Below are 26489 nucleotides of genomic sequence, written 5' to 3' on the forward strand. Positions count from 1 at the left end.
GGAGCTGGACAGCAAACTTAGAAGAGTCTATTAACTGGGATGAGCAAAGAAGCTGCTGTCTGTTTTGGAGCAAAAATGACATAATAATCCCCAACACCAATAAAACAAAATAAGAGTGAGACTGTAGTGTGTGTATTGTGTGTGTGTGTGTGTGTGTGTGTATGTGTGGTGTGTGTGTGTGTGTGAGTGTGTGGTGTGTGTGTGTATTGTGTGTGTGTGTGGTGTGTGTGGTGTGTGTGTGGTGAGTGTGTGTGTGTATATTGTGTGTGTGGTGTGTGTGTGTGGGTGTGTATGTGTGTGTGTATTGTGTGTGTGTGTGGTGTGTGTGTGTGTGTGGTGTGTGTGATGTGTGTGTGTGGTGAGTGTGTGTGTGTATATTGTGTGTGTGTGGTGTGTGTGTATTGTGTGTGTGTGTGTGGTGTGTGTGGTGTGTGTGTGTGGTGAGTGTGTGTGTGTATATTGTGTGTGTGTATGTGTGTGTGTGGGTGTGTATGTGTGTGTGTATTGTGTGTGTGGTGTGTGTGGTGTGTGTGGTGTGTGTGAGTGTGTGTGTGGTGTGTGTGTGTGTGTGTGGTGTGTGGTGTGTGTGTATGTGTGTGGTGTGTGTGTGTATTGTGTGTGTGTGTGTGATGTGTGTGGTGTGTGTGTGTGGTGAGTGTGTGTGTGTATATGGTGTGTGTGTATGTGTGTGTGGGTGTGTATGTGTGTGTGTATTGTGTGTGTGGTGTGTGTGTGTGTGTGGTGAGTGTGTGTGTGTATATTGTGTGTGTGTATGTGTGTGTGTGGTGTGTGTGAGTGTGTGTGTGGTGTGTGTGTGTGTGGTGTGTGGTGTGTGTGTGTGTGGTGTGTGGTGTGTGTGTATGTGTGTGGCGTGTGTGTGTATTGTGTGTGTGTGTGGTGTGTGTGTGTGTGGTGAGTGTGTGTGTGTATTGTGTGTGTATGTGTGTGTGTATTGTGTGTGTGTGGCGTGTGTGTGTATTGTGTGTGTGTGTGGTGTGTGTGTGTGTGTGGTGAGTGTGTGTGTATATTGTGTGTGTGTGTGTGGTGTGTGTATTGTGTGTGTGTGGTGTGTGTGTGGTATGTGTGGTGTGTGTGTGTGGTGAGTGTGTGTGTATATTGTGTGTGTGTGTATGTGTGTGTGTGGGTGTGTATGTGTGTGTATTGTGTGTGTGGTGTGTGTGTGGTGTGTGTGTGTGTGTGGTGTGTGTGTGTGTGGTGAGTGTGTGTGTGGTGTGTGGTGAGTGTGTGTGGTGAGTGTGTGGTGAGTGTGTGTGTGTGTATATTGTGTGTGTATGTGTGTGGTGTGTGTGTGTGTATTGTGTGCGTGTGTGTGTGTGGTGTGTGTGGTGTGTGTGTGTATTGTGTGTGTGTGTGGTGTGTATGTGTGTGTGTGGGTGTGTATGTGTGTGTGTATTGTGTGTGTGTGTGGTGTGTGTGTGTGGTGAGTGTGTGTGTGTATATTGTGTGTGTATGTGTGTGGTGTGTGTGTGTGTGTATTGTGTGCGTGTGTGTGTGTGGTGTGTGTGGTGTGTGTGTGTATTGTGTGTGTGTGTGGTGTGTATGTGTGTGGTGTGTGTGTGTGTGTATTGTGTGCGTGTGTGTGTGTGGTGTGTGTGGTGTGTGTGTGTATTGTGTGTGTGTGTGGTGTGTATGGTGTGTGTGTGGTGTGTGTGTGTGTGGTGAGTGTGTGTGTGGTGTGTGTGGTGTGTGTGTGTGGTGAGTGTGTGTGTGTATTGTGTGTGTGTGGTGTGTGTGTGTGGTGAGTGTGTGTGTATTGTGTGTGTGTATTGTGTGTGTGTGGTGTGTGTGGTGTGTGTGTGTGGTGTGTGTGTGTGGTGAGTGTGGTGTGTGTGTGTGGTGAGTGTGTGTGTGTGTGTGTGGTGTGTGTGTGTGTGTGACTGTGTGTGTGTGTGACTGTGTGTGTGTGTGTCCCGGCCACATCAGTGAACGGGTGAGACATGAATAATGGAAGGTGAGACACATGAGCTCAGAGAACTCTCATGTAATTATTATGAGAACCCGAGAGGAAGACGACAAGACGTCCCGGAATCCGTGCCCGGCTCAGCAGTCGCTGAGATGTCGGGATGAGGGAGACATGACTCACGGAACAGCACATTTCCAGGATACACATGCACCTAGTAGCTCTGTGTTTGACCTCCCTTAGTACTTCCCAAAACTTTTCTTTCTCTATAAATTTAGTTCAAATGTTTGAAATGAAAAATCTCAGTATTTCTCACCCTTATTGTTTGGTCATCAGAAGCTGTCAAGAACGAGGAGCCATCAGGAGAAAACATCACACCGTGGACCCAACTTAAATGTCCCCTGCAGTCAGCCACCTTTACCCGGGAGTCTATGTTCCACAACTACAGAGTAAGCAGAGAGCACAGGAAGTCACATTCACAAACACTTGAATGTGGCAAACATACCAGAAAGAACGATAATGACCCAGTGGTACTATTCTACAGATAAAGCCCCAAAACGCATTATCAAAATTTAAAACTGCATTATACATAAATGATTCATTATACAATCATAGTTTTAATAGTAAATAAACAGAAGTAACAAGAATTGCTATGTTGGTACAGGTCAGCTGATACATTTTATATTTAGTGAGCACACAGCCCTGGGTACACACACACACACACACACACACATACACACACACACACACATATTCTCTCTCTCTCTCTCTCTCTCTCTCTCTCTCTCTCTCTCTCTCTCTCTCTCTCAAAAAAAAATTATAGAGTGTTCATAAGGAAAGTACCTAAAAAGTGGTAGGAAAACTAACAGAATATACTATAAGTAGTCACATGCAAAATGAGATGAGAAAAACATTCCCCAAATAACTAAGCTCTATGATAACTGTTAAAAGAAAAAATAAAGAACATACACTATTTTCTACTTAAGAGTTAGATGTAGGAAATGCTCAAACAATAAATCGAAGCTTTTTTTTTTAATTACAAAGTCTGGGGGTGTGGTTTGGTTGGTGGCAGAAGGATCAGAAGCTCTGAGTCATCCTTGGCTACATAGTGAATATGAGCCTAGCCTGGGGTTAACCCCAGCACCAAGTGGGAGACACAGAGACCCCTGACCAGCCAGCATAGTCAAAACAGTGAGCTTCTGGTCAGTGTGAGATTGTCTCAGAGCAGTAAGAAGGCAGGGGATGGAGGAAGATGCTCTCAGGTCTCTGCATGTTCACTCTGTCAGATGTATATACCACACACACATCTACACCAAACACACACACACACACACACATCCGAGAAGGCAGCTTGTATCTATACCGCTTATGAGGTATCACATGTCTATACATGCATCAAAGTGCATGCATGAAAATTAACAAATTGTATTATTTCATACAATACATAGGTATTACTTTATATGCCAATTTTAAGACATTGGGTGGAGGGGACAAGGGAAGGGGCTCAGTGAGTAAGAGCATTTTCTCATAAGCATGCGGACCTGGGTTCAAATGCTCAATACCCATATAAAAGACCAAACATGGCTGTGTGTGCCTGTTATCCCAACAACTAGGGGCAAAAGTGGACAGACAGACTGACACACACACACTTACAGACACACAGACAGACACACAGACAGACTGACACACACACACACACACACACACACACTTACAGACACACACACACACACACACACACACACACACACACACACACACGGAAGGGGTTAAAACGAAAAGAAATGCCTCAGAAACCAATGATCATTCCACAGTTTCCTCAGTCCTAAGCACACACTAGATATTCAATAAATGCAGGCAAACGGTCTTGTCCTCCCATCATTGTACAATCACGTCTTCACTCACATTAAAATAACAAAGCTAGTCATATAATTGGCTACCCCAAGCTTCATGTTATCAGGCTATGAGGGAACACAATTTTCCGAGAAAGGCGGCCACTCTTGTCACCCTTGGATCCCTGGGGACCCAGAAGGCACTGAATTCAACTACTCACCTCCACACAGTACTGAGACAGGGCAATCACTGCCAAATGGTCGTAGGGGGAGAAGTCACAGTACTGGATGGTGCTGTGATGACCTGTGTGGATCTCAGTCAGCAGGCCACTAGTATGAATATCAAGAAGCTGTCGAAATAAAGAGATATCTATGAAAAACAAAGCATTGTAAATTATACCTGGCTGAATCTGAACTTATTTTTAAATAGATGCTCCCCTATCTCAAATATAAACTACAAGTCCTGAAATCCTATTGTTAGCTGATGGCCGCATGGATGTTGACAGCCATAAATAAGATGCAGGGACACCCTAGGCATCGTTTTAAAATATAGCTCATCTTGAAAGCTATCTTCTGTAGAAGAAAATTCATCACAGATGAGCTGGCCTGAAGAAAGCACAACCTTTGTGCGTGCACGAACGGGCCAGTCAAGTTAACAGGCAGAACAGTTCTTCTCCCTGACGCTACTGATTCAAGAGAGAAAATGCATACTCATGAGCAAAGGTGCTCAAAACAATACACAGCAAAGCCCCGCCGAAACGAAATCAGCTGAGTCAGTTCCAGTTCTCTCCAGGGCGGCCAAACTACTCCACTAGAATTAACCATAAACAGCTAATTTTTAGTAAAACAGCCTTCACTTCAATTCTTCAAAGATTATCACATATGGAGTATGTTCTTTCAATGGTTTTGTCAAACAGTAAGAGTGTATATGCTTCATATGCACATGGTAAGTTGATTCGGTCTACTTATTTAGGACTGTGGCAGAGACAGTCTTCAGGGCGAGAACAAGGGCTTCCAGTGGGAGCTACGATGAGGTTTAGTGAGTGCACAGCGCAGGGACACACACAGAGGCTCAGCAGCAAAGTAGGGAAGGCCGGAAACCAAGCACAGGAAGTCATATTTAAATGTTTCCTGGGGAAGGTTGTTCTTAAGAGTGTTGGGGGAAAGAAATGGCAAAAGTGAAATAGAAAACCATCCCAGTTGGGGAATGACAACAGAGAAAATGACCGAGGACAGGAGGAGGACAGGAGCAGAGAAAGAAGAGCAGACAAGAGTGAAGCAGACAAGAGTGGGCCGGCCACACACGGATGAGGGGTCCCAATGTCACTACCTCAGCAGGCTACACAGGATCCTCTATAGGGTAAGGGGATCCTAAGGTCTCTAATTCAGCAGGCTACTTAGGAATCTGTCTATAGGGTTTTAAAACAAGGTGTTTTATACAATATGTATTCTTTTCCTTTTCCACCAGAATAGATCTTCTGAGTGCTTTAAAATGATCTTCCCCTGGGGTTGGAAGTTTACCTTAGTGGTAGAGTGTGTGCCTAGCACTGGGTTCCATTCCCAGCACTAGCCAGGGAGAAGGAGATGCTAATCTGGAAAATGTAAATGAAGCCACCGCCTCACACCTACTTCAAAGGCTATAAAATTTTAATGAAAAATAAATAAAATTTTAAATGGAAAAATAGCGGTCAGTGCTATCGGGGATGCGGAGACACTGACAACCTCATACTCCTGCTAGTACAAATGTAAAATGGTGCCAGCCACTGTGGGAAAGTCACCCCTCCTCAAAACCATGACACAAGTTCACCGCAGCGTCCTTCACAATAGCCAAGAGGTGGGGAAAGCCGGCAGCCTGTACAGAGGAAGAAGGTGCTTTTCAAATGTAGTGACTACTCACGTACACATACGGGGGGAGGGAGGGGGAACGGGACAGGACATGGGACAGAAACAGAGAGACAGAGAGAGCAAGACTGTCTAGTTCTGATATATTCTATAACTCAAGTTAAAACAGTATGCTCAGTGAAATGAGTCAAGCATAAATAGACCGGCATTATATAACAGCACTTGTACAATTTCCAGAGCAGACAAATTCATACATCATGCTATTAGTCACCTGGGCGTGGGGACAGAGAACGGAGAATTATTAGTGGTAATGGAGTTTCTCTGTGAGTGATGGCATTTTTTAAAAACATAGAGTGGTAGCCAGGTTGTGGTGGCACATGCCTTTACCCAGCACTCAGGAGGTAGAGGCAGGGGGATCGCTAGTTTGAGGCCAGTCTGATCTACAGAACAAGTTCCAGGACAGCCAGGGCTATACAGAGACCCTCTCAAGAAAAGAAAGGCAAGGCAGGATAGCTGGATGGAGGGACGGAGAGAGGGAAGGAGAGAAGCGGGGAGGAAGGAACAGAGGGAGGGAAGACGCACGCAGTGGTAACGGTTGCGCTGTGTTACGACTATGATTATAATGCCAATGGTGTGCATTTAAAAACTGGGAACATCTTTAATTCCGGCTACTAAGGAGACTTCTGGAGTAAGAGACTGCAAGTTTGAGGCAGGCCTAGGCTACACTAGTGTGTTCAAGGCTGGCCTAAGCAATTGAGCAAGATGCTATCTCAAAGTAAAAATGAAAAAGAGCTGCGGTTGTAGCTCAATGGTAAAGTGCTTGTCTATATCTTATAAGACCCTAAATTCACAGCCTAGATATCAGAGAAAGCAAAAAACACTTTAAAATGGCAAACTGTACATTATATATATATATATATTTTTTTTTTTTTTTGGTTCTTTTTTTCGGAGCTGGGGACTGAACCCAGGGCCTTGCGCTTCCTGGGTAAGCACTCTACCACTGAGCTAAATCCCCAGCCCCTACATTATATATTTTTATTGCAACAAAAATCAAGTGTTGAATCTTCAAATTTTTACAAATTCAATTGTTTATATTCTATTTTTACAGACTTTAACATACTTAAAACAAAAGGACATGCTTTTCTTCTTAGTTTCCTGCTAGAGGGGCCTAAGTCCGCAAGTAACCAAAAAGTCAGGTTCGCAATTACTAAATCAGGAAACAAACCCATACCCAGTCCCTCGATGACTTTATATATAAATATGATGGTACCACTGACTTATAATACCTATGTGTCATGCCTTTTAAAACGAGAATTAGGGGGCTGGGGATTTAGCTCAGTGGTAAAGCGCTTGCCTAGCAAGCACAAGGCCCTGGGTTCGGTCCCCAGCTCCAAAAAAAAAAAAAAGAAAAGAAAAAAGAAAATAAAATGAGAATTAGGACAGAATGTCCATGAACTACAGGATTTGGTTCTCGCAATCCAGCTTTGAACAAACCATTGTGTCTCTCAGAGCCCAGCTTCCTGTTAGACCACAACATCATTTTAAATTACACATGTCGGGGGCTGGGGATTTAGCTCAGTGCTAATCCTTGCCTAGGAAGCGCAAGGCCCTGGGTTCGGTCCCCAGCTCCGGGAAAAAAAAAAAAAAAAAAAAAGAACCAAAAAAAAAAAAAAAATTACACATGTCGATGAGTACTCAGACCATGAAGACAGCGTGAGACCTACCATTTACTTTTTTGTCTATCTTTGTTTACTTTATGAAAATCTCGGGGTTGGGGATTTGGCTCAGTGGTAGAGCACTAGCGGGCGCAAGGTCCTGGGTTAGGTCCCCAGCTCCGGAAAAAAAAAAAAAAAAAAAAAAAGAAAGAAAAAAAAAATCTCACTGTTTCATTCAGTTCTTTTTTTTTTTTTTTTTTTTTTTTTTTTTGGTTCTTTTTTCCGGAGCTGGGGACCGAACCCAGGGCCTTGCGCTTCCTAGGCAAGCGCTCTACCACTGAGCTAAATCCCCAACCCCTCATTCAGTTCTTAAGGAGTACTTCTCTCATAAGAACCATCAAATTGTCAAAGGGATTTAAAAAATATATTCTGAGAGGCTGAAGAGATGGGCCCGGCAGTTAAGAGCACGCACGTCCTTCAGAAGGACAGAAGTTCGTTTCCCAGCGCAGGATCCCAGTCACTGTAGCTCCAGCTTCAGGGGAGCCAATGCCTCTGTCTTTAGCAGGTTCCTCCACTCTCTCATGTGCGAACACAGACGCAACCCATAGACATAACTAAAAACAACTTTAAAGGTAATTTGAAAATCACCAAAAATCAACCTATTTTAAACGTGTGTAAGTGATGAAGAAAGTATTCTCTTTTAAATAATCTTTGGGGTGGGGTCAGAAACACGTCTCAGCAGGGAAAAGCAATGGCTGCTCTTCCCGGAGGACTGGGTTTCCACTCCAAGTACACACTCATGACAGCTCACAAGCACAAGCGTCTGTAAGTACAGTTCCAGGGTATCTATCCAGCGCCCTCTTCTGGCTTCCACAGGCATCAGATATGCAGTACAGACATCTATGTAGCCAGAGCACCCATGCACATAAGATAAGAAGTTGAAAATCATAAACTGGAGGAACACTGGACTTGGCATGCCAGTCTGCTTCTGTCGTGTGCAACTTTACTATGCTGTTTCACACCGTGTGCCTCGGGAAAGTACAAAGTCTTTCTGACTAGTGTGACTGTGACCTTTCTCACAAGGCCTCCCACCCACATCCCCCAGAGAGCAGTTAGGAAGCCCACTCCACATCACAGAGCTAGACTAGAGAGGAAAAAACGTAACAGAGGTTGAAACTTTGCGTCTTCAGGGTGGGTTAAGATGGCAGGACTTACGAGGACTTTGTTTTTTGCTGCCACTATTATTCTGTCGCCATCTGCAGACCAGGAGCAACATTTCACGATCACCTCCACGTCCTCTGGTGGGTCTTCTGAACTCAGGAAGAAGCGCTTCACATTAATGCTTTTCTTCTCGTTTGCTGATCTCACATCCCAAAGCTGTTTAAAAAAAAAAAAAAAAAAAAAAACTAAAATTGCTTTACTCCCAACACACACCTCTAGAATTCCAACTAGATTAAAGGCCATGCAAACACGCTCCACCTAACGGATGTTCTTTGTAGGCCTGACTTTTTGATTAGTTTTTAAATTAAGAAATCCAGCTTCCTGCAGGAACGAAACCTAGGTCCCCTACGCACTTGTAGCAAGTGCACGGCTTGGTCTTCATGTGGGTCCCTAACAAGCACATCGGGGGCTTAGTCTCTGTTCCCTGCCACTGGATCCCCTTCCTCTACCTGCACTGCCTGAGGCTGGGCCTCAGTGGGAGAGGGTGTGCCTAATCCTGCTGGGACTCGATGTCTGAGGGTGAGGCGGTACCCAGGGGGAGCTCCCTCTTCTCTGAGGAGAAGTGGGGGGAGCAATGGAGGGAGAAATTTGCCAGAGTGGAACTGAGAGGAGAAGAGAAAGGGGACTGTGGTGTGGATGTAAAGTGAGTAAGAAAAAAAGAAAGAGAGGGAGGGAGGGAGGAAGAGAAAAAGAAAGGAACAAAGGAAGGGAGGGAGGGAGAGAGGAAGGCAGGGAAAGGAGGGAAGGAAGTGAGGAAGAAAGAAAGCTTCCATTTTGCAAAAAACAAGCAAACAAAACCCCACAGTCAGTAAAATTAAATAAAAAGTTAAGTGACCTGCACAGTTTGACACATTAGAATGCTAGTACTTTTCAGCTGAGGCAGGAGGATCAGGTGTTTGAAGCCAGCCTGGGCTACCTGAGAGCTCATCTCAAAAGAGAGAGAGAGGAAAAAAAAAAAAAAAAAAGAAAAAACTGTGAACTGGGCCTTGCAGCGTGTGGAAGAGGCTAAAGATTTGTGTGGACAGTAAGGACGGGCGTGGGAGGGACTCACAGCTGTCTGCTGCTGCCCTCTGCTGGGACAAGCCGGGGACGCACTTCACATCTCCCTCAAGTACAGCAGGAAACTGTGCTGGGCCGGGTGCCTGCTGGGCATCCAGTGATAATGAGACCCCTAAAGGAGAAACTATACTGAAAGCTACACTGGGAGGAACATGGCTTCCGCTGTGACAGCTGAGGCTTGGCAGCGCTACAGAACTAACCAGCTCTGAGGAATGGGATACGAAATACTCTAAGCCTTACTCTGGAACAGCCCCTGAAAAGATGTGCCCTCACTCTCTCAGACCTGGAGCAGTGTTCTGGCTGCCATGCCCTGGAACATGATACCCCCAAAACACTCCAAAAAAAGCTGCCAAACCCTAACACGTTCCCCTTGGGACAACTGTGTCTACACTGTGTAAAATAAAGAGGCAACAGGAACTAGCATGGCTAGCCTTCTCTGACACAGAAAGAAGGCAGGCACGATGGGTCAGTGGTCAGTGGTGGGTGAAAGCATCTGCCACCAAACCTGGTGGCCTGCATTCAATCTCTAGGACCCACATGATGAAGGGCTAGAGTAACTTGGCCAACTTGTCCTCTGACCTCCAAACATGTCATGAAACACACACACACACACACACACACACACACTAAATAAAGTAATTTCCAAGTTTTAAAAAGAAACAACCAAGTATCGGACTCTTTGGTCCTAACATTCAGAATCAATGGGAGATCATACTGTTAGTAGGACAAACTCAGGTTTAGGAACTAAAAGCAAGCTGACACAATCTAATTTTACTACACCTACCAACCCTGGATGTGCTTCTGCACCTGACTGAGCCCCTAGCAAGCAACAATAAAGTTTCACACATCAGGAGATGACTCAACCACACCACTGCATTCTGAGGAGGAGGTCACTGCACTGTACCCAGGGCCCCTGTGCACCCTAAGCCCTTGTGTGCTTTAAGTAACAATCTTTAACTAAAATGCTTTAAGATCATTTCTCTCTGAGGTCCAAAAAAACCGCATGCTTATCTACATGATATCCTACAACAAGCTTAGAAAATCCCAGAGCCTTTGGGGCATAAATAATTTTACAGCTCTTATTCTCTCAGACGGTAAAAGCCTTACAAGGCTCTGACCTTGACACTCTGTTATCTAACATCATTTTGCAGGACCTCTATTTTCCACATGTCGCTGTGCAAAGAGCCAGTGACACTGGCTTAATAGCTCTGTGGGAAAGCCACCATCAACACCATCCCTGAGTGGAGTGATGCCTGTCCCCCACTGCTAGTGACCAACATGACACAAATATTTCTTAGCTCAGGACTGTGCAGTGGCCACGCCACTGGCTGGTAAACAGAATGAGCCTGAGTCCATCAGCTGAAGACTGGTAATAAAAGTGTCTACATAGTCACCATGAAATGACGGGGAATGCAGAGACCCATGTCTGACAACGCGCTGGGAACAGTGATGTCCTAAACAAGAAAGACATTCATACCGTTCGTCCAAGGCCCAGACAACACCACAGCTGAGGGTGTGGAGAGGATGCACGGGCTAGAAGATAGGAAGATAGGCAGCAAAGCGCCATCTTCTGGGCAAGCTAGGGCTATGCTCTATCACACACTCACACCCGCTGGACTGAAACCTGAGTGGGCCCCGAGGGCTAATGAGACGGCTCGGCAGGGAAAAGCACAAAGTCTCTGGAATCCACCACAGTAGAAGGAAGCAGAGATCCAACTCCTGCAAGCTGTCCTGGGGCTCCATACTCATGCTGATCATGTACACACTCACATGCAAAAAATGACACAGACAGACAGACAGACAGACAGACAGACAGACAGACAGACAGTGTAACTTAGGAAAGGGAACCTGGAATCGGCCAGCCATAGATGGAGAAGAGGCTCAAGGGGCGAAGCCCTCACTGCTGAACTACTGATACTGAGTTTCAGAAGGAGGAGGAAACATTGCCTTTGGTTTGTAACAACTGGCAATCCACAAGCATGGTCAGTCATACACAACGTTACACATACGCATTTAAAAATAAAATCTTTAAAATAAAAAGAAGAGAAATCAATCTTGCACATAATTTTGTCATTCTGTTTATCCACTTACCACCTCCCTAACTTCACTCTCAATAACCAGACTATGGAGCACACTTTTCTCTTCCAGTATTTAAAACCCTAGGATAGGGTTAAAAGCCTAGTATAGTACCTAACACATAGTGAATGTCAAATGCACAATCTTTAAAATCTTATAAGTGAAAATACAGATTGTGTAGAGTTTTAAGCACAGATGTATAGAAAGTTACTAAAAGAAATAAAGCTTAGCTTTATTTACTTAGGTAAAAATACATTCACCTGAATGCCCTTCCCCAAACCCATGTAAAACAACAGTAAAAGGATTTTTTTTTCTTTAGCCATAACCCACAAGATAAAGAAAATGGTGAAGGGATAACAAAAGTGTGGTAAAGGCTGGAAAGAAGAAAGGTAGGTGGGCTCCTAAAACCTGAATCCTGAGCCCGCAATGGGGTATCAGCCAAACGAACTCATAGCAGGAATCTAAGTGGATCTGAAAGTGCAGGCCAGTTCCTTCTAGAAAGAGAGTCTAAATCAGAAGGGCTTTTTAAAGATCCACTGAGACCCCCTTCTCCCTCTGCAGTCCAAGAAGGACATAAACCTAAGAGTGAAGGGTCTATATGCCAGACACTACGCTTACCCCAGTTAGGGCAGGGTCAGTAACGAGGAAATGAGGACATTAGGATAAAGCACATATTCCATCTGCCGTCTCTGCCTAGATACCACGGTATGTCCCAGTGACTCTTCTCAGGACAACCAGAAAGTGGAACAACGTTCTCAGAACACTCAACATGATCAGGACAAAAGATTACCACAGGAGTTCACCCTCAAAGCATGAAAGCCGAGCCTGCAGACGGCTGGGGGGGGGGGGGGGGCTGGCTCCTGACCCCTGGGCATTGTCCTCTGTCTCCACATGCACACCACGGCACCGCCACTCTCGTTCTCATGCACAAAATATTGTTTTCAAATACAAAAAGAGGAGACACAATACCACGTCAGCGTCTCGGTATTACAGTGCCACCCAGGAGCAGATAGCAAGGGATCTGATACTGAAGACAGATTTCTAAAAGGTATGCAGAAACTAAAAATGTATTCATATTGGCAAAAAGAAAAAAATATAGTCATGAAACAGCAGTGTAATATTTAAAAAAAAATCTAATTCTAAGCACAGGTACTGAAAAATCTGAGAACAAAGTTTTAAAATACTGTTGTGTTTAAAATACCAGGAAATGGAGCAAAAGAAACTTCCAGAAAGGGAAAATGATGAAAGGCGAGGGAAAAAATAAAAATCCAAAACCAAATATTCCAGAAAAAGAAAATACAGGAGAAATGAAACCGTTTGAGAAGACCCCAAAGGTGACAGATAAAACACCAAGCACACCCCCTTTCCCGCCACTGTGGCGTTCCCCAGACTCTTCTATAAGACTAAACTAAAAACAAGACCGGGTTTTACACCCTTCAGGAAAGCCAGAAGCAGAGTTAACCTGCCTCTTGACTACAGTTCTAAAAACACAAGATGAGTACATGTTTAAGACATAATATATGCTTAAAGTTAAGAATTTAAACTCTAGTTATAAAGCATTCGAAACTAACAGTATGACAAACATATAAAATGCTGCCACGGTTTAGATCTTGGAACTCTGCAAAGGGCTTAGGAACTGAAGGTGTGCTTCCCGGTCTGTGGCACAGGCACAGTAGGTTTTAGGGCAATGGTTCTCGACCTTCCCAATACTATGACCCTTTAATTCAGTTCTTCATGCTATGGTGACCCCCAACCATAAAACTATTCCCTTGCTTCTTCTCAACTGCAGTTTTGTTCCTCTGTTACTTTTGGAGACAGAGGTTTGCCACCAGGGCCATGACCCACAAGTTGAGAACCAGTGTTTTAGAGCCTCAAGGATAAGGGCCTAGAGAAGCCAAGTTAGGCCATTAACAGGTAACCCTTGAAGGGAATAGTGGGACCCCAGTTCCTTCCTATGTCCTGCTTTGCATCCGAGACACCATTAGGTAAGCAATTTCTTTCACCACACGCTCCTTGCCACAAGACACTTGCCTCGGCACAGGCACAGAGACAGGGTCCGCTTAGAACCTCTGAGACTGCGAACAGAAATAAATGACGCTTCCCTCTGTATAGGCTGTTTATCTCACGTTTGTATCACGGCTTTGGAACACTAGTCACACCGACAGAAACTCCTACTCACCCCAAACCATAAGGGCTTCTCCAAAGTTGAAGCCCTCTGGCTCTGCTCAAAAGCTTACCTTTAAAGTCCCGTCGGCTGAGCAACTCGCCAAGAGCTCATCGTCTGGTGAGAACCTGCAGTGGGTGACTGAGTTCGTGTGACCGAACATGGTATTTCGGCATTCTTTTTGATTCAAATCCCAGAGCTATTTGGAAGGGGGGAAAGAAATGTTAAAAACATCAAGAGGCAGCACTGGAGACTGGGAGGTGAACACCTGTAGCTCCAGGTACTTTGAAGGGTGAAACCGAAGGATCACTGAAGCGCAGAGGTTCTAGACCAGCCCGGGCATGGCCCCTCTGAAACTGTAACCAAGATGGAAAGAGGAGGTGCAGGCTGGGAATGGTGGGACCAGGGAACGTGAGAGGGAGAACTGGGTTGGAGAGAATCAGGATACACTGTATATGTAAATCAAACCGCCAAAGGGTATATTTTAAGATCTATGCTAAACGGGGGCTAGAGAGCATCTGCTGCTCTCCCAGAGACCCAAATCCAGTTCCCAGCACCCACATCAGGTAGCTCACAACTGCTATAACTCCAGCTCCAGAGAACGTGTGGCTTCCATGGTGACCCACACAATAGCATACATGCGCACAGACACAAGCGATACATAAATAAAGACTGATTTAAAAAAGGAAATTAACCTAAGCTAAACGGGAAAAGTGAAACTCATGCTAAGTTCTTCCTTTTCGTTTGCGCTCCTGGTTACAGAATGATCTTCAGTCCATAGTAACAACGTTGTCAAATACGAAGATAAGCCTGTGATGAGTGACAGGACAACCTTCAGACCAGCGCCTCAGTCCTAAGGGACTTGACTTCCCCACTAGGCTTTTATTCTGAACACTCAACTAAGTGAACAATTGTTGCTTACTTTTAACTGAGTGGTTTAGAAACACAGTATTTAAATAGCTACAAAAATCAGTAATATGTAAATTATCTCCATATTTTTTACAAAAATGGTCCAGGGAAGCTTTTAATTTTTCTAAGACTTCCCAAACCTTGAGATAAGTAATTGTGTAAAAGCTATTAATGGCCTATAAAACTCAACGACCTCCACTGATAGCAGATTACAGGAACCACAGCTCAGGTCAAAGAGCAGTCCAGCCACCATCAAATCAGATTGGCATAGTCGTCGGGACAAGCAACTCTACTTTCTAGTAAACCAACACCATGAGAAGGAAAAGGGAGAAAAAGAGAGTTTTTAACAGAGTAAAAGAGACAACCACCAAGAGCCAAGTTTTTTTCGATTCTGAATCTAATAAACCTATGGGTTTGAGACCACATATGGGAAAATTAACACAAGCCAGGTACTTTGGGTGGCTGAAGTATTTCGGGTGAAATGACATATATTGATTTTTGCAGTGCTGAGGATTAACCCTGGAGCCATTTACACACCAGGGTAGCTCTCTCTAAGGCAGGGTCTGCGTGCCTTCTGAGACGTCATAAAACAGCATTTGTTTGAGCCACAGTTTTACTCTGTGGCCCAGGCTATACAACTCGGGCTCCTCCTGCCTCAGTCTCCGGAGAGCTGGGATTCCAAGTATGCATCGCTCTACTCAACAGCCTGGAGTTCTCTAAAATGTTTCACATACACCTCCTAAAACTCTGGTATCCCACTGTAAAAGTGGTACGACACTGGATCAACGATTTGAAACAATTAACTTTTTAAAAAAAAAAATCCAAAAGAAGAGAACATCTTTCTAGAACACCAGAGAATTTAATCTACCTATACTTATCTACTTAAAGAGACTTAAGGAGTAGATGCAATCTTTTATAATTCCTAATTACAAGTATTATCAAATATACATGAGGTGAACACTTAGGTTTTGCTTACATTCCTACAAATACCTTTTCCTCCTTCATCTGCGTCTGACAGCAGCACCTTCTTCTGAACTGTTACAATTCAAACACACCAGGCCCGCCTCCCTTTCTCCCCTTTACACCATCACACTTGTGATCTGTGCCCAAGCATGCTGGCACTGCATTTACGTAACAACGAGTCTGAACTGAATGGGGAGAGGTAGGGACTTCTCTGAAAATCTCATCTATAAGCTCTGGGAAAGGTCCAGTTGCTCTTCCTCTGAGAGTACAAGCTTTGGGACAAACCTGGAGCTGCAGTATCTCCTGTCATATAAAGACAGGTGACTGGAGCATCAAAGACAGCAGAGACCAATGACAGAGACGGAGGGAGGGAGGGAGGAAGGGAGGGAGGGTGGACGGGCAGGCCTGAGAACACAGCTGACGTATCTGGAATGCCAGCAGCAGGGTCCATGCTCACTGTGAACTTTGCAGTTATATAAACTACTGATGTCTCTTTTTCCCTCCATTTTCTGCTTATGGATATGGAATTCAGAATGTGGGCATCTCAAACGCTGCGACGATAAACCAGAAAGGAGCTGGAGATGCAGCCCAAGGATAGAGCATTTGCTTAGCGAATGTGAGGCCCTGGGTTAGTCCCTACCACAGGGGTTAAAATAGGTGAAGAAAATAAACAGCCAGGTGCACATGACTTTAATCCCAGGACTTGCGAGGCAGATGTAGGTGGCTCTCTATGTTTGACACAGGCCTACAGGTCTACAGAGTGAGTCGTGGGACAGACAGAACTACATAATGCCCCCATCCCCCAAAAAAACCCTGATAATACAATACGCATGAGGAAATCAAAAGAGAGATTCTATTGTCTCATGGGTTCATCTGTGAAATGTTCGACACCCACACTTACCTTAAGGAAGGAGTCATTTGACCCGGTGGCCAAAAGAAGGTGGTTGCTCTTATTGGTGAAATGGCAGCAATTGACCTGCTCTGAGTGTTCTTCGTAGGTGTGCACTAGCTTCCCAGTCCCAGAATCCCAAATCTGAAGAGAACAAGAAAATAAAAATGTAAGCAGCCGCTATTTCCACGGAGGAAACAGAAAGCAAGTGTTCATCACTGTGCGGATGCTATCTGTCTCCTGTGAGGACAGACTTCCCTACTGAGCACGACTCTAATGCCAATCCACTCCCTAGTCTCTAAATACAGAAATTCTGCCTCACTTTAGAAAGTTAAGCCCAAAGAGTCGGGCATTGTGGTGCCCACACACCTTTAGTCCCAGCACTCAGGAAACAGAGGCGGACAGATCTCTGTGAGTTCCAGGCCAACCTGGTCTACACAGTGAGTTCCAGAGCAGCCAGGGCCACATAGTAGGACCCCATCTCAAAAAGACAAACAACAAAAGTTAACCACAAGATTTCCCATGTTTATATAAATGACAGCACAGAGAAGTGGTGTTCAGAGGCTAGATCGGAACTCTGTATACTGTCAGTAACCCACGCTTGAAGCTCCCAAGGTCTACTTCCCTGTTTTTCTCTTAGGCCACTTCTGCCTTTGTCAGAGCACTTATGAAAATTAAGAGAATCTCCACGAGATTCGAAGAGGTTGGCGTTGTGAGCTCTTTAGTGAGTATTTCCGCCTCCTGCTTTACGTTTTCAGTCCTGAGAAAGAGACTTGTTTCTTAGGGTAACCCTCGTTCACTCTGGTCATTCTGACGTTAGAACTTGGGACTGCCCAGCAAGGCCAGCCTCAACACTGACTCCAAGTGGAAGACACAGAGTAACTGTTGCCTGGAACACCACTGAGCCTAAAACAAAAGGAGGGAAGACGGGGAATCAGGGGGACTGGACAGTGGGCAAGGGAGAGGAATGGGACTATAATAAAAACATCTGGGAGACAGATGTTGAAATAAATTATGTACATTATGAAATTTTCATGATGGAAACAGTATTATATAGTTAATATACACCAATAATTTAAAAAAGAGAAGGTTGCTATGGTTTGTATATGCTCAGCCCAGGGAGTGACACTATTAGAAGGCACATGTTGGAGTAGGTGTGGCCTTGGAGTGGGTGTGTCATTGTGGGTGTGGGCTTAAGACCCTCTTCCACTAGCAGCCTTCAGATGAAGATGTAGAACTCTCAGCTATGCCTGTACCATGCCTGCCTGGATGCTGCCATGCTTTCTGATGATAATGGACTGAACCTCTGAATAAGACTTGCATTGGTCATGGTGTCTCTTTCTAAATGAAATCCTACGCCAATAGTTTTATCAACATCTTAGTCTTAGTCTAGTCATCCCACAGACCTCTTTAGGGGCTAAAATTTCCTGAAGAAAACCAAGCCAACCCTTCTTGCACACTCCCTTTACCCAGATGCACTACTCTACACCTCTGATGAAAAGCTTTTGGTGAAGTAGGGTATGGTAGCACATGACTAATCCTAGTATCAAGATGCCTGGGTTAGTCAGACCCTGTCTCGCCCCCTGAAAATAGAACACACACACACACACACACACACACACACACACACACACACACACACACAATCTATCTACCTACTACCTATCTCACACACATAGCCTGAAGTGAGGCCTCCCCTCTACATATTATTAACAAAACATCTCTTTATCTTTCAGTTTCTCTTAAATTCCTCATTAGTAGAAATGTTCCAAATAAAAAGTAAAGTTTAGAGGGAAGTCTCAAGAAATAATAACAAACAAGGTTGTCCTTGCTTATTTTTTTATACCAGTGACCTTTGCACTGATTATATAAATCAGCCTATAAGGTTAAAATAGAATTAAGCTAAAATTGACAAATTATATACTTTATGATAAGAATTATATCATTTTAAAGTATTACTTCTAATCAAAGATGTCAACTAATATAAATATTATGGACCTATAAGTAGGTCCATAGGTCTATCCATTGATGACAGGCAAATTCATTAATTTATCTAATTTTCCTTTATTGTTGGCTAAATACTTCAGGCTGATCAGCTTAAGCATTTTTTTTTCTTTTTTGGTACATAAATATTATAAGAAATAAGGATTTGGAACTCCTGTCCAGGAACCAGGGAGGCTGACTGCAAATCTACACTTCTCTGTCTATTCCACCAGATCCAATCCCCCAGTTTCATAGCCAGCTCTGTAACAGAACACCTGCTGTGTCTCCCTTTCATCTCTGACATTAACCACAACAGGTGGATCTCTGTGAGTTCAAGACAATCCTTGTTTACAAAGTGAGTCCAGGACAGCTAGGGCTTTGCTACACAGAGAATCCCTGACTCGAAAAACAAGCAACCAACAAACAAACAGATAAATAATAACCAAGCCACAATACATAGACCCAAAGGAGTTAGGAAGGAGGCTCATGGAGCTCCCTGGGAGAAGAGAAGAGAATAGATTTTATGGGTGACCTGGAAGGTTGGAACTGAAGGATCAGGTAGGGAGGTAGAAGGGATATGGGGTTGAAGGACAGAATTCAAGGAAAGACAGCTAGAATTGAGAGACATCTGAGGGATGGTATGGAAACTTAGTTCAGTGGAAACTTTCTAAAATATATGAAGGTGATCCTAATGAAGTCTCTAATAATGAGAAGGTTGGAGTTCCACATGGCCATGTCTTGCATCAAACTTTCTTCTAGGACTAGGACTGGGTTATATCCAATCAAGTTGGCCAAAGGAGTCCCATAGATATCCCCAAACAAGGCCAGTCAAGACAACAGGTTGTTCTCCACAAACTGACCTCAAGGCCCCATTGCCAAAAATGGCAGCCACACAACTCATTGAACACAGAGAGGCCAAGCTGCTGCCTATATAGAACCTTCATCCCCATGTTTTAGTGTCTGAGGACAGGAAGGTACTCTTCAGGCTACCAAAAAAAAAAAAAAACATGAACACCAACCCAGGCACACAACCTTTGATCTACAATCTGTTCTGCCTGCAAAATATGCTAGGGCACAAACTACAGTGGCACCAAGCTCGTAGGAGTAACTACTCAATGTCTGTTTTGACTTAAATCCCATGCCACGAGATAGAACCCACACCTGACACTGCTTGGATGACAAGAACCAGAGACGAGATACCTCAGAGACCTAGAGCAAAACCAACTACTACTGAACTCAAGTAAATAACAGTGAAACGACTCATAACGATGTTCTGCTCTACTCGTAGATCATCAGAGAGGCTTCCCCCCTGGAAAAGATAGGAACAAATACAGAGGCCAGACATTACACAGAGAGAGAGAGAGACCTTGGAATGCACATCTCTAAACAGGGTGTCTCCATCGAATCCCACCCCTCAGAGCTCACAGAAGGAGGGTGGGAATGGAGGACACCAGAAGAAAAGGACCCTCCAAATCAACTGAACAGAGCACATAGGAATGAACTCATGGAGACTGAGCTTACAAGGGTCTGCACCAGGTCCTCTGCACATAAACATCACAGCTTTCAGTTTAGTGTTTCTATGCACTCCTGAGTGTGTGCAGGTCTGATTTTGGTGCCTGCTCTTGGACCCTTTTCCTTCTGTTGGTTTGCTTTGTCCAACTTCAAAGGGTTTTGCTTTATCTTATCATATTTTATTTGTTAGGTTTTGCTGTTATCTCTTAGAAGCCTGCTCTAGTATAAAGAGAGACAGAAGAGCAGTGGATCCAGATTGAAGATAAGGAACTGAGTAGGTTAGAGGAAGGGTAACTGTGATCAGGACACACGGTATCAGAAATAAGTCTATTTTTAGTAAAAGGGGGAAAACATTCTTTAAACAGTAAGAAAGAAAGAGAGAAAAGGAAGGGCAGACGGACGGATGGACTTGGGCTTAATGGTTAAGAGAATATAGTGCTCCTCCAGAAGGCAGGTCAGTTCCCGGCACCTAATTTAGGAGGCTGGAAATACCTAGTGACTCCGGCTCCACGGGACCCAGCACCTTTTCTGGATTCTGCAGGCACTGCATTTACACTTGCACACACACACAAGCACACGTGCACATATGACTAAATAAAAAGAAATCCTTTATAAAGTAATAACGGAAATAAATAAACTTTCCAGATAGTGTTCACTTATAATGCTATTTATATGTGTCCAACCTCAACACAGGATCGGAGTTCTCAACTGGAAACAGGGCTATCTGGAAGGTGCATAATAAACACACACAGATGACTTTACAGGGACAAGCTGACGGGAATTCTTCAAGGCTTGAGATTTCGCTTGTGCGCTCTCTCTCTCTCTCTCTCTCTCTCTCTCTCTCTCTCTCTCTCTCCTGTCTCTCTGTCTCTCTCTGTGTGTCTGTCTGTGTGTCTGTGTGTCTGGTGTCTGTCTGTCTGTGAGTCTGTCTTTCTCTGCTGGCTCGAAGCTTGAGGCTGCACACACCCTGCTTTTCCCCTGTGTGCTTTTCTTTCTTGAACTCCCACACACCTCTGTGTGTTTCCCCTTTCACTCACACAAACACATTCTTCACACACACCTCACACATACCACATGCACACACACTCCCTCCTCACATTCTCTCTTCTTTCACTCACACACACACACACACACACACACACACACACACTCTCTCTCTCTCTCCCTCCGTGTTCCCCAGTCTTTAACTTGCCCCAGTCTTTTATTGATTCTCCAAAAGCAGGTTAAAAAAAAAAAAGACATTGTATAATCATGGACAAGTCAAATTTAAATGAATAGCCACATCTCATCAAGAATTAAGAACTAGAATTGTTCCCCAAAGTTTCAAGCTTCCCCTATTCCCAGGCCTGTGGCCAAAACAATAATAATTGCAAACTTATCATTATTTAAAACTTTAACCTTTGACTTATACTTCAGAGCTCCGAACTCTGAGGTCAGCTACTTGCATTTTCCTGTGAAGCTCTAATGATAAAGGACATGGGCAAAGCTGCCAGGCAGTGACCAGAAAGAATCAAGTTAACCCTTAATTCAGTAGTTCTGCCAGCTTTCTGCTTCTGCACATTGTACACCATGGCTCTCCTAAGAGTCCCAGTGTTTTGACTTAGTTTTACTAGTATATAATTTTATGTAGTCTATACTTTCTTGTCCATACATACCCAAAGGAGACCAGGAACTACTCTCAAATGTTGTCAAAACTCATTTCATAACTTCAATAGTTTTTTCCTTTCTTGGGGTCCCAATGTTGGCTTTAATTCATTTTCTAATAATTTCTTCAAACTTTCTTTGCAAGTCAAGAAATAATCCAAAACAACCATTGCATTGTTTCCAAGATGAGAACGCACAGCATGCACCTGGGCCATTAGTGCTGTGCTATGCCTCAATTTTTAATTGTTTAAGAATCATTACATCAAGGACCATTTAGTTTCACAGAATTCGCCAGAGCAGGAGAAGGGAATAGGAAAGTCTAATATAATAGAATAATTATTATGCACACCAAGGCCAACTGAAAGGCAGTCACGCACAAAAAAATCTATACAGCTGTTGTCCAGGGCTAAGGTTAGGAGAAATGGGAACAGCTTTTTTTTTTTTTTTTTACAAAGAGCTGCCACAGGCCACTGAGATGTGTCCATCCTGGCCTACTGCGGGCAGTCTCTGTCACGGTTGCTGTCCCCCGCAATAATGGACCAAGTTAGTAGATCATCAGGCAAGGATCCTTTAACCCCACTCACTCCTGCCTGTTACAGAAAAGAACTGTTGTGATTTCAACTCATGAAGAAAATGTTTCCCTACCTTAATTTTTTTTCTTGATGTATTTTCTTTTCTTTTCTTTTTTCTCATTAAACTTGTTTTAATGGGTCTCAAAATTCTGCGATAGTGTTTTTGGTCAAGTTGTTTCCATTAAAAAGTACTGATTCTGGGGTTGGGGATTTAGCTCAGTGGTAGAGCGCTCGCCTAGCAAGCGCAAGGCCCTGAGTTCGGTCCCCCCCCCCACCAAAAAAAAAACAAAAAAAAACAAAAAAAAAGTACTGATTCTGAAAACGAATAACTTAAAACTGCCACACACACAAAAAAAGTGGTCCACAAAACCTTCTTTCCTGCTGAAGGTTTTACAATGCATTGTTATCATTAACCAGTCTTTTACTATTAAACTTAAATGGCCAACTGAGACAAGCAGTTCTGAGCCCGCTCCTCCACCGCTGATTAAAACCGGGGTGGCAGGCGTTAGGGATAATATTCATTTAGCCTTCCGAGCTTTCTGGGCAGCCCTGGTGACTTTGCCAGCTCCTGCAGCCTTCTTGTCCACGGCTTTGATGACACCCACAGCAACTGTCTGCCTCATGTCACGAACATCAAAACGACCAAGTGGAGGACAGTCAGAGAAGCGCTCAGCACACATGGGCCTGTGAGTATTTTGCCTGAATCTACGAGTGTGCTCCAGGAACACTGGGTGTTGACAGAGGTCAGAGATATGTGTTGGATGCCCTGGAACTGGGGACGTAGGGGTTGTGTGCAGCCACACGGGTGTTCTGAGGAGGGGTAAGCGCTCTCTCTCAAGCACCGAGCCACTGCTCCAGCACCTTACCTTAACTTTCTTATCCACTGAGCAGGTTGCTATGTAACTGTCATCTGAGGAGAACGCACAGCAAAGCACCTCATCTTCATGAGCTTTAATGTCAAGAAGTTTCTCTCCTGTCTCGGCTTTAAACACCTGCATGACAACAGCAAAGTCTTTCTTACTATACACCACCTACCCATAGGACACCATCTAATCAAAATACATCTCTGAAAGTTCTTTTTTTTTTTTTAAGATTTATTTATTATATAAGTACACTGTCACTGTCTTCAGACACACCAGAAGAGAGCATCAGATCCCATTACAGATGGTTATAAGGCACCATGTGGTTGCTGGGATTTGAACTCAGGACCTCCGGAAGAGCAGTCAGTGATCTTAACCACTGAGCCATCTCCCGAGCCCCTCTCTAAAAGTTCTCAACCACTGTTATTTTCAAAACAAAAATGAAATTTAACAAAATGACTTGCAAATCAGAACTTGTCAGATTTCCTAAGTGTTTATGTAAGCATAAACAGAGAAGCGCCCACTGTTAAGGCTTGCTAAGTCTCACCAAAAAAGAAAGGTGAAATGCAGCTTCATTTCTTGGGATTATATTGACAAATTCTAAACAGCGAATATACATTCTTTGGGGGCTCCAAAACCCCAAATTAAGGCTGCAGATATAGTTCAGGGGTTGAGTGCTTGCCCAACATGCACATGACCCTGAGTTCAATCCCAGCACTACTGGGGGAATTAAGGCCAAGATTCACGTAATTAGTAATCAGTACTAGAGAAATGAGTATACAATTAGGATCTCGGAAAGATTCAAATATCCTAAATATAAAAGTATGGTGAAAAAGTACTCTCCGAACTTCCCAAAACCACAGTGAGAACGGAGGTACCTTTGGAACCAATCTATCCGATCCCCACAGACAGTCAGAAATCTCTCGGCCTCTCACAACTTGTTCAACCATTGTTTCTTCAGCAGCAGCAGCAATGCTTGTCCTGCATGCTGGAGTCTGCTTGTCTGTTAACGACTGCCATTTTCTCGTCACCCGTCAATGTTAGATGGATGGACAGTAACTGCCAAGGAGAGCTCCTCGATGACCCTGGCAAGTTTGGACTACTGAAAATAGCTACATCTTTAATATGCTACAGAAGCATCTACGAACGTTCAAGGGTTTACATTTCTTTACTTCTAAACCATCGTTTTCCTAAATTTTAGTATTTAAACATATTCTAATTTGCAAAAATAGGTCATGTGCCTCTTCCAGTGTTTTCCAAGAGATAAACCTTACCTGCAAGGTTTTATCAGCTCCACAAGAAGCTATTCTCTGACCATCCTGAGAAAAACACGCATGGTACACGGCGTCTGTATGGGGGCGAACGACTAAGCGGGACAGATTCTTGATGGTTTTTTTGTTGCTAAGTACAAGTGAAAGATGAAGAGAAATTCAATGATGGAGGATAAAAGCAACATTTCCCTTCAAATAATAAGTCTTTTAATACGGCTGTATCTCTCCCAAATAAAAAACTATCGAACTACTAACATGCAAATGACAGTAGAGACCGCCTAAAAAAGTAGTCTAACAAAAGTGACATGGTATCTTATATCAAGCCACCTAGCATGTGTTACATATGTCACTGAGTTAAGAGAAATCTACTTAATCACTTTCTATTTTCCCTTTTAAAAAAAAATGCATTTTTATATGTTTTGTCTCACATGCATTAGGAGCACCATGTTATGCAGTGGCTACAAAGGTCAGAAAATGGCGTGATATCCCCTGGAACTGAAGTTACAGATGGTTGAGAGTCACCGTGTGGGCGCTGGGAACTAAGCCAGGTCCTCATAGCCAGTGCTCTTAGCCACTGAGCCATCTCTCTAGCCCCTCTATTTTTTATATACATTAATATAACATATTTAAGCGTATCTTTTTTTAAAAAAATACAATTTTAAGATTAAAGAAACCACTGCAAAAGAGAGCTTACACTACACATGATATTGCACCTACCACTAGATGATATACTTTTAAAATGTTCTCCTCTAACGCTACTCAAAATGGGAGTGGGGGATGGGAGACGGGGATAGATAAAGCAATATTATTCTTCTCCTATATGAATTCTATAGACTGACAACTATGCCACGAGTAGGGATATTGTATTATTACCCGTAGCGGGTTGGTCTGATGCTACTTATATCCTAATGCTAAATTCTGTCTCCTCAAGATGTGGCTGTACCTGACATCAGATCCTCGTGCACTGGTCAGTAGAAGGCTAGAGCCTGTGACTGGACAGGGGAGGGAGACGATGGGGTTGCAGATGGAGAGAGAGGGAAGAGAAGAAGATGGAGAAGCTGCCAGGGAGCAGAACCGCACGGACAGGAGAAACGGCAGGTAACACGGGACTTAATAGCTGGGGAATGCTAGCACAGCCCTAGCCCTGCCCGATCTAGGCTTGTACGAAAAATACCTGGATGGCGTGTGTTTTACATGGGCTTGTTTTACATGAACTCCTACAATAACTGCCCTCAGGCCCAAGGGTAAAAGACTATACATGCTCTAAAAACAGGACCAAGTACTGGAGAAAAGCCTGTGTAAAAACAACTACACTTCACTATTAGCAATAAGGAGGCATCACCCAAGAAAAAAAATTATGACAATCCGTAAGGACATATGTGAAGGACATATGTGTTACTTGCAAAGTTAAAAGGGCTACGTTAAGACTACAATCTTTCCATCTAGATACAGTGGCACACACGTCCCGTGATCCCAGATAGCTGGGAGCCTAAGGGTAGAAGGAGCACTGTCAAGCCCAGACTGTACATCTCAAGGTGCTCTGTCTTTAAAACAAGGCAAATAAAACCTGTCTTTCCTTTGATCGTCGACTCCAATTCCTCAGAGTACAGAGGTAACAGATGGATGTGTGAAAAAGCCACTGCTTTGAAAATTTACACTCAAATTTAGGTTGATGCCAATGAGAACCTTTTCCATCTAACGGGGACGGTGTCTGGCACTGAAATAAATCATTCTTTAATGGTCTGGTCCAAGCAAGGTAAGGAAAAACAGAGCAACAGCTGACTAACCGCTCTGTGACAGTGTCACAGGCTGGAATGTTGCTGGTGCAATGGGAGAAAAGACAGCAAAACATAGTAAAAATGTAGCATCTCATGGGGTTGGGGATTTAGCTCAGTGGTAGAGCACTTGCCTAGCAAGCACAAGGCCCTGGGTTCGGTTCCCAGCTCTGAAAAAAAGAAAAGAAAGAAAGAAAGAAAGAGAGAGAGAGAGAAAGAGAGAGAGAGAGAGAGAGAGAGAGAGAGAGAGAGAGAGAGAGAGAGAGAAAGGAAGGAAGGAAGGAAGGAAGAAAGGAAGAAAGAAAGAAAGAAAGGAAGGAAGAAAGAAAGAAAGAAAGAAA

The 26489-nt window shown here is 43.8% G+C and overlaps 1 protein-coding gene across 2 annotated transcripts in view; it reads right to left on the reverse strand.

Annotated features, from left to right (window-relative positions):
• Nucleotides 1-26489, reverse strand: part of Apaf1 (apoptotic peptidase activating factor 1) — an 85381-nt gene that overhangs the window by 27137 nt on the left and 31755 nt on the right. For both annotated transcript variants that reach the window (XM_008765263.4, NM_023979.2), the window contains 7 exons: nt 24377-24503; nt 23109-23234; nt 16544-16675; nt 13844-13969; nt 8466-8627; nt 3975-4103; nt 2238-2363 (listed from right to left, as the gene is read on the reverse strand). In XM_008765263.4, the coding sequence (XP_008763485.1) occupies nt 2238-2363; nt 3975-4103; nt 8466-8627; nt 13844-13969; nt 16544-16675; nt 23109-23234; nt 24377-24503 (928 nt within the window). The remainder of the gene's footprint in view (nt 1-2237; nt 2364-3974; nt 4104-8465; nt 8628-13843; nt 13970-16543; nt 16676-23108; nt 23235-24376; nt 24504-26489) is intronic.

Source organism: Rattus norvegicus, chromosome 7, assembly GCF_036323735.1.
Source record: "Rattus norvegicus strain BN/NHsdMcwi chromosome 7, GRCr8, whole genome shotgun sequence".
Classification (NCBI taxonomy): domain Eukaryota; kingdom Metazoa; phylum Chordata; class Mammalia; order Rodentia; family Muridae; genus Rattus; species Rattus norvegicus.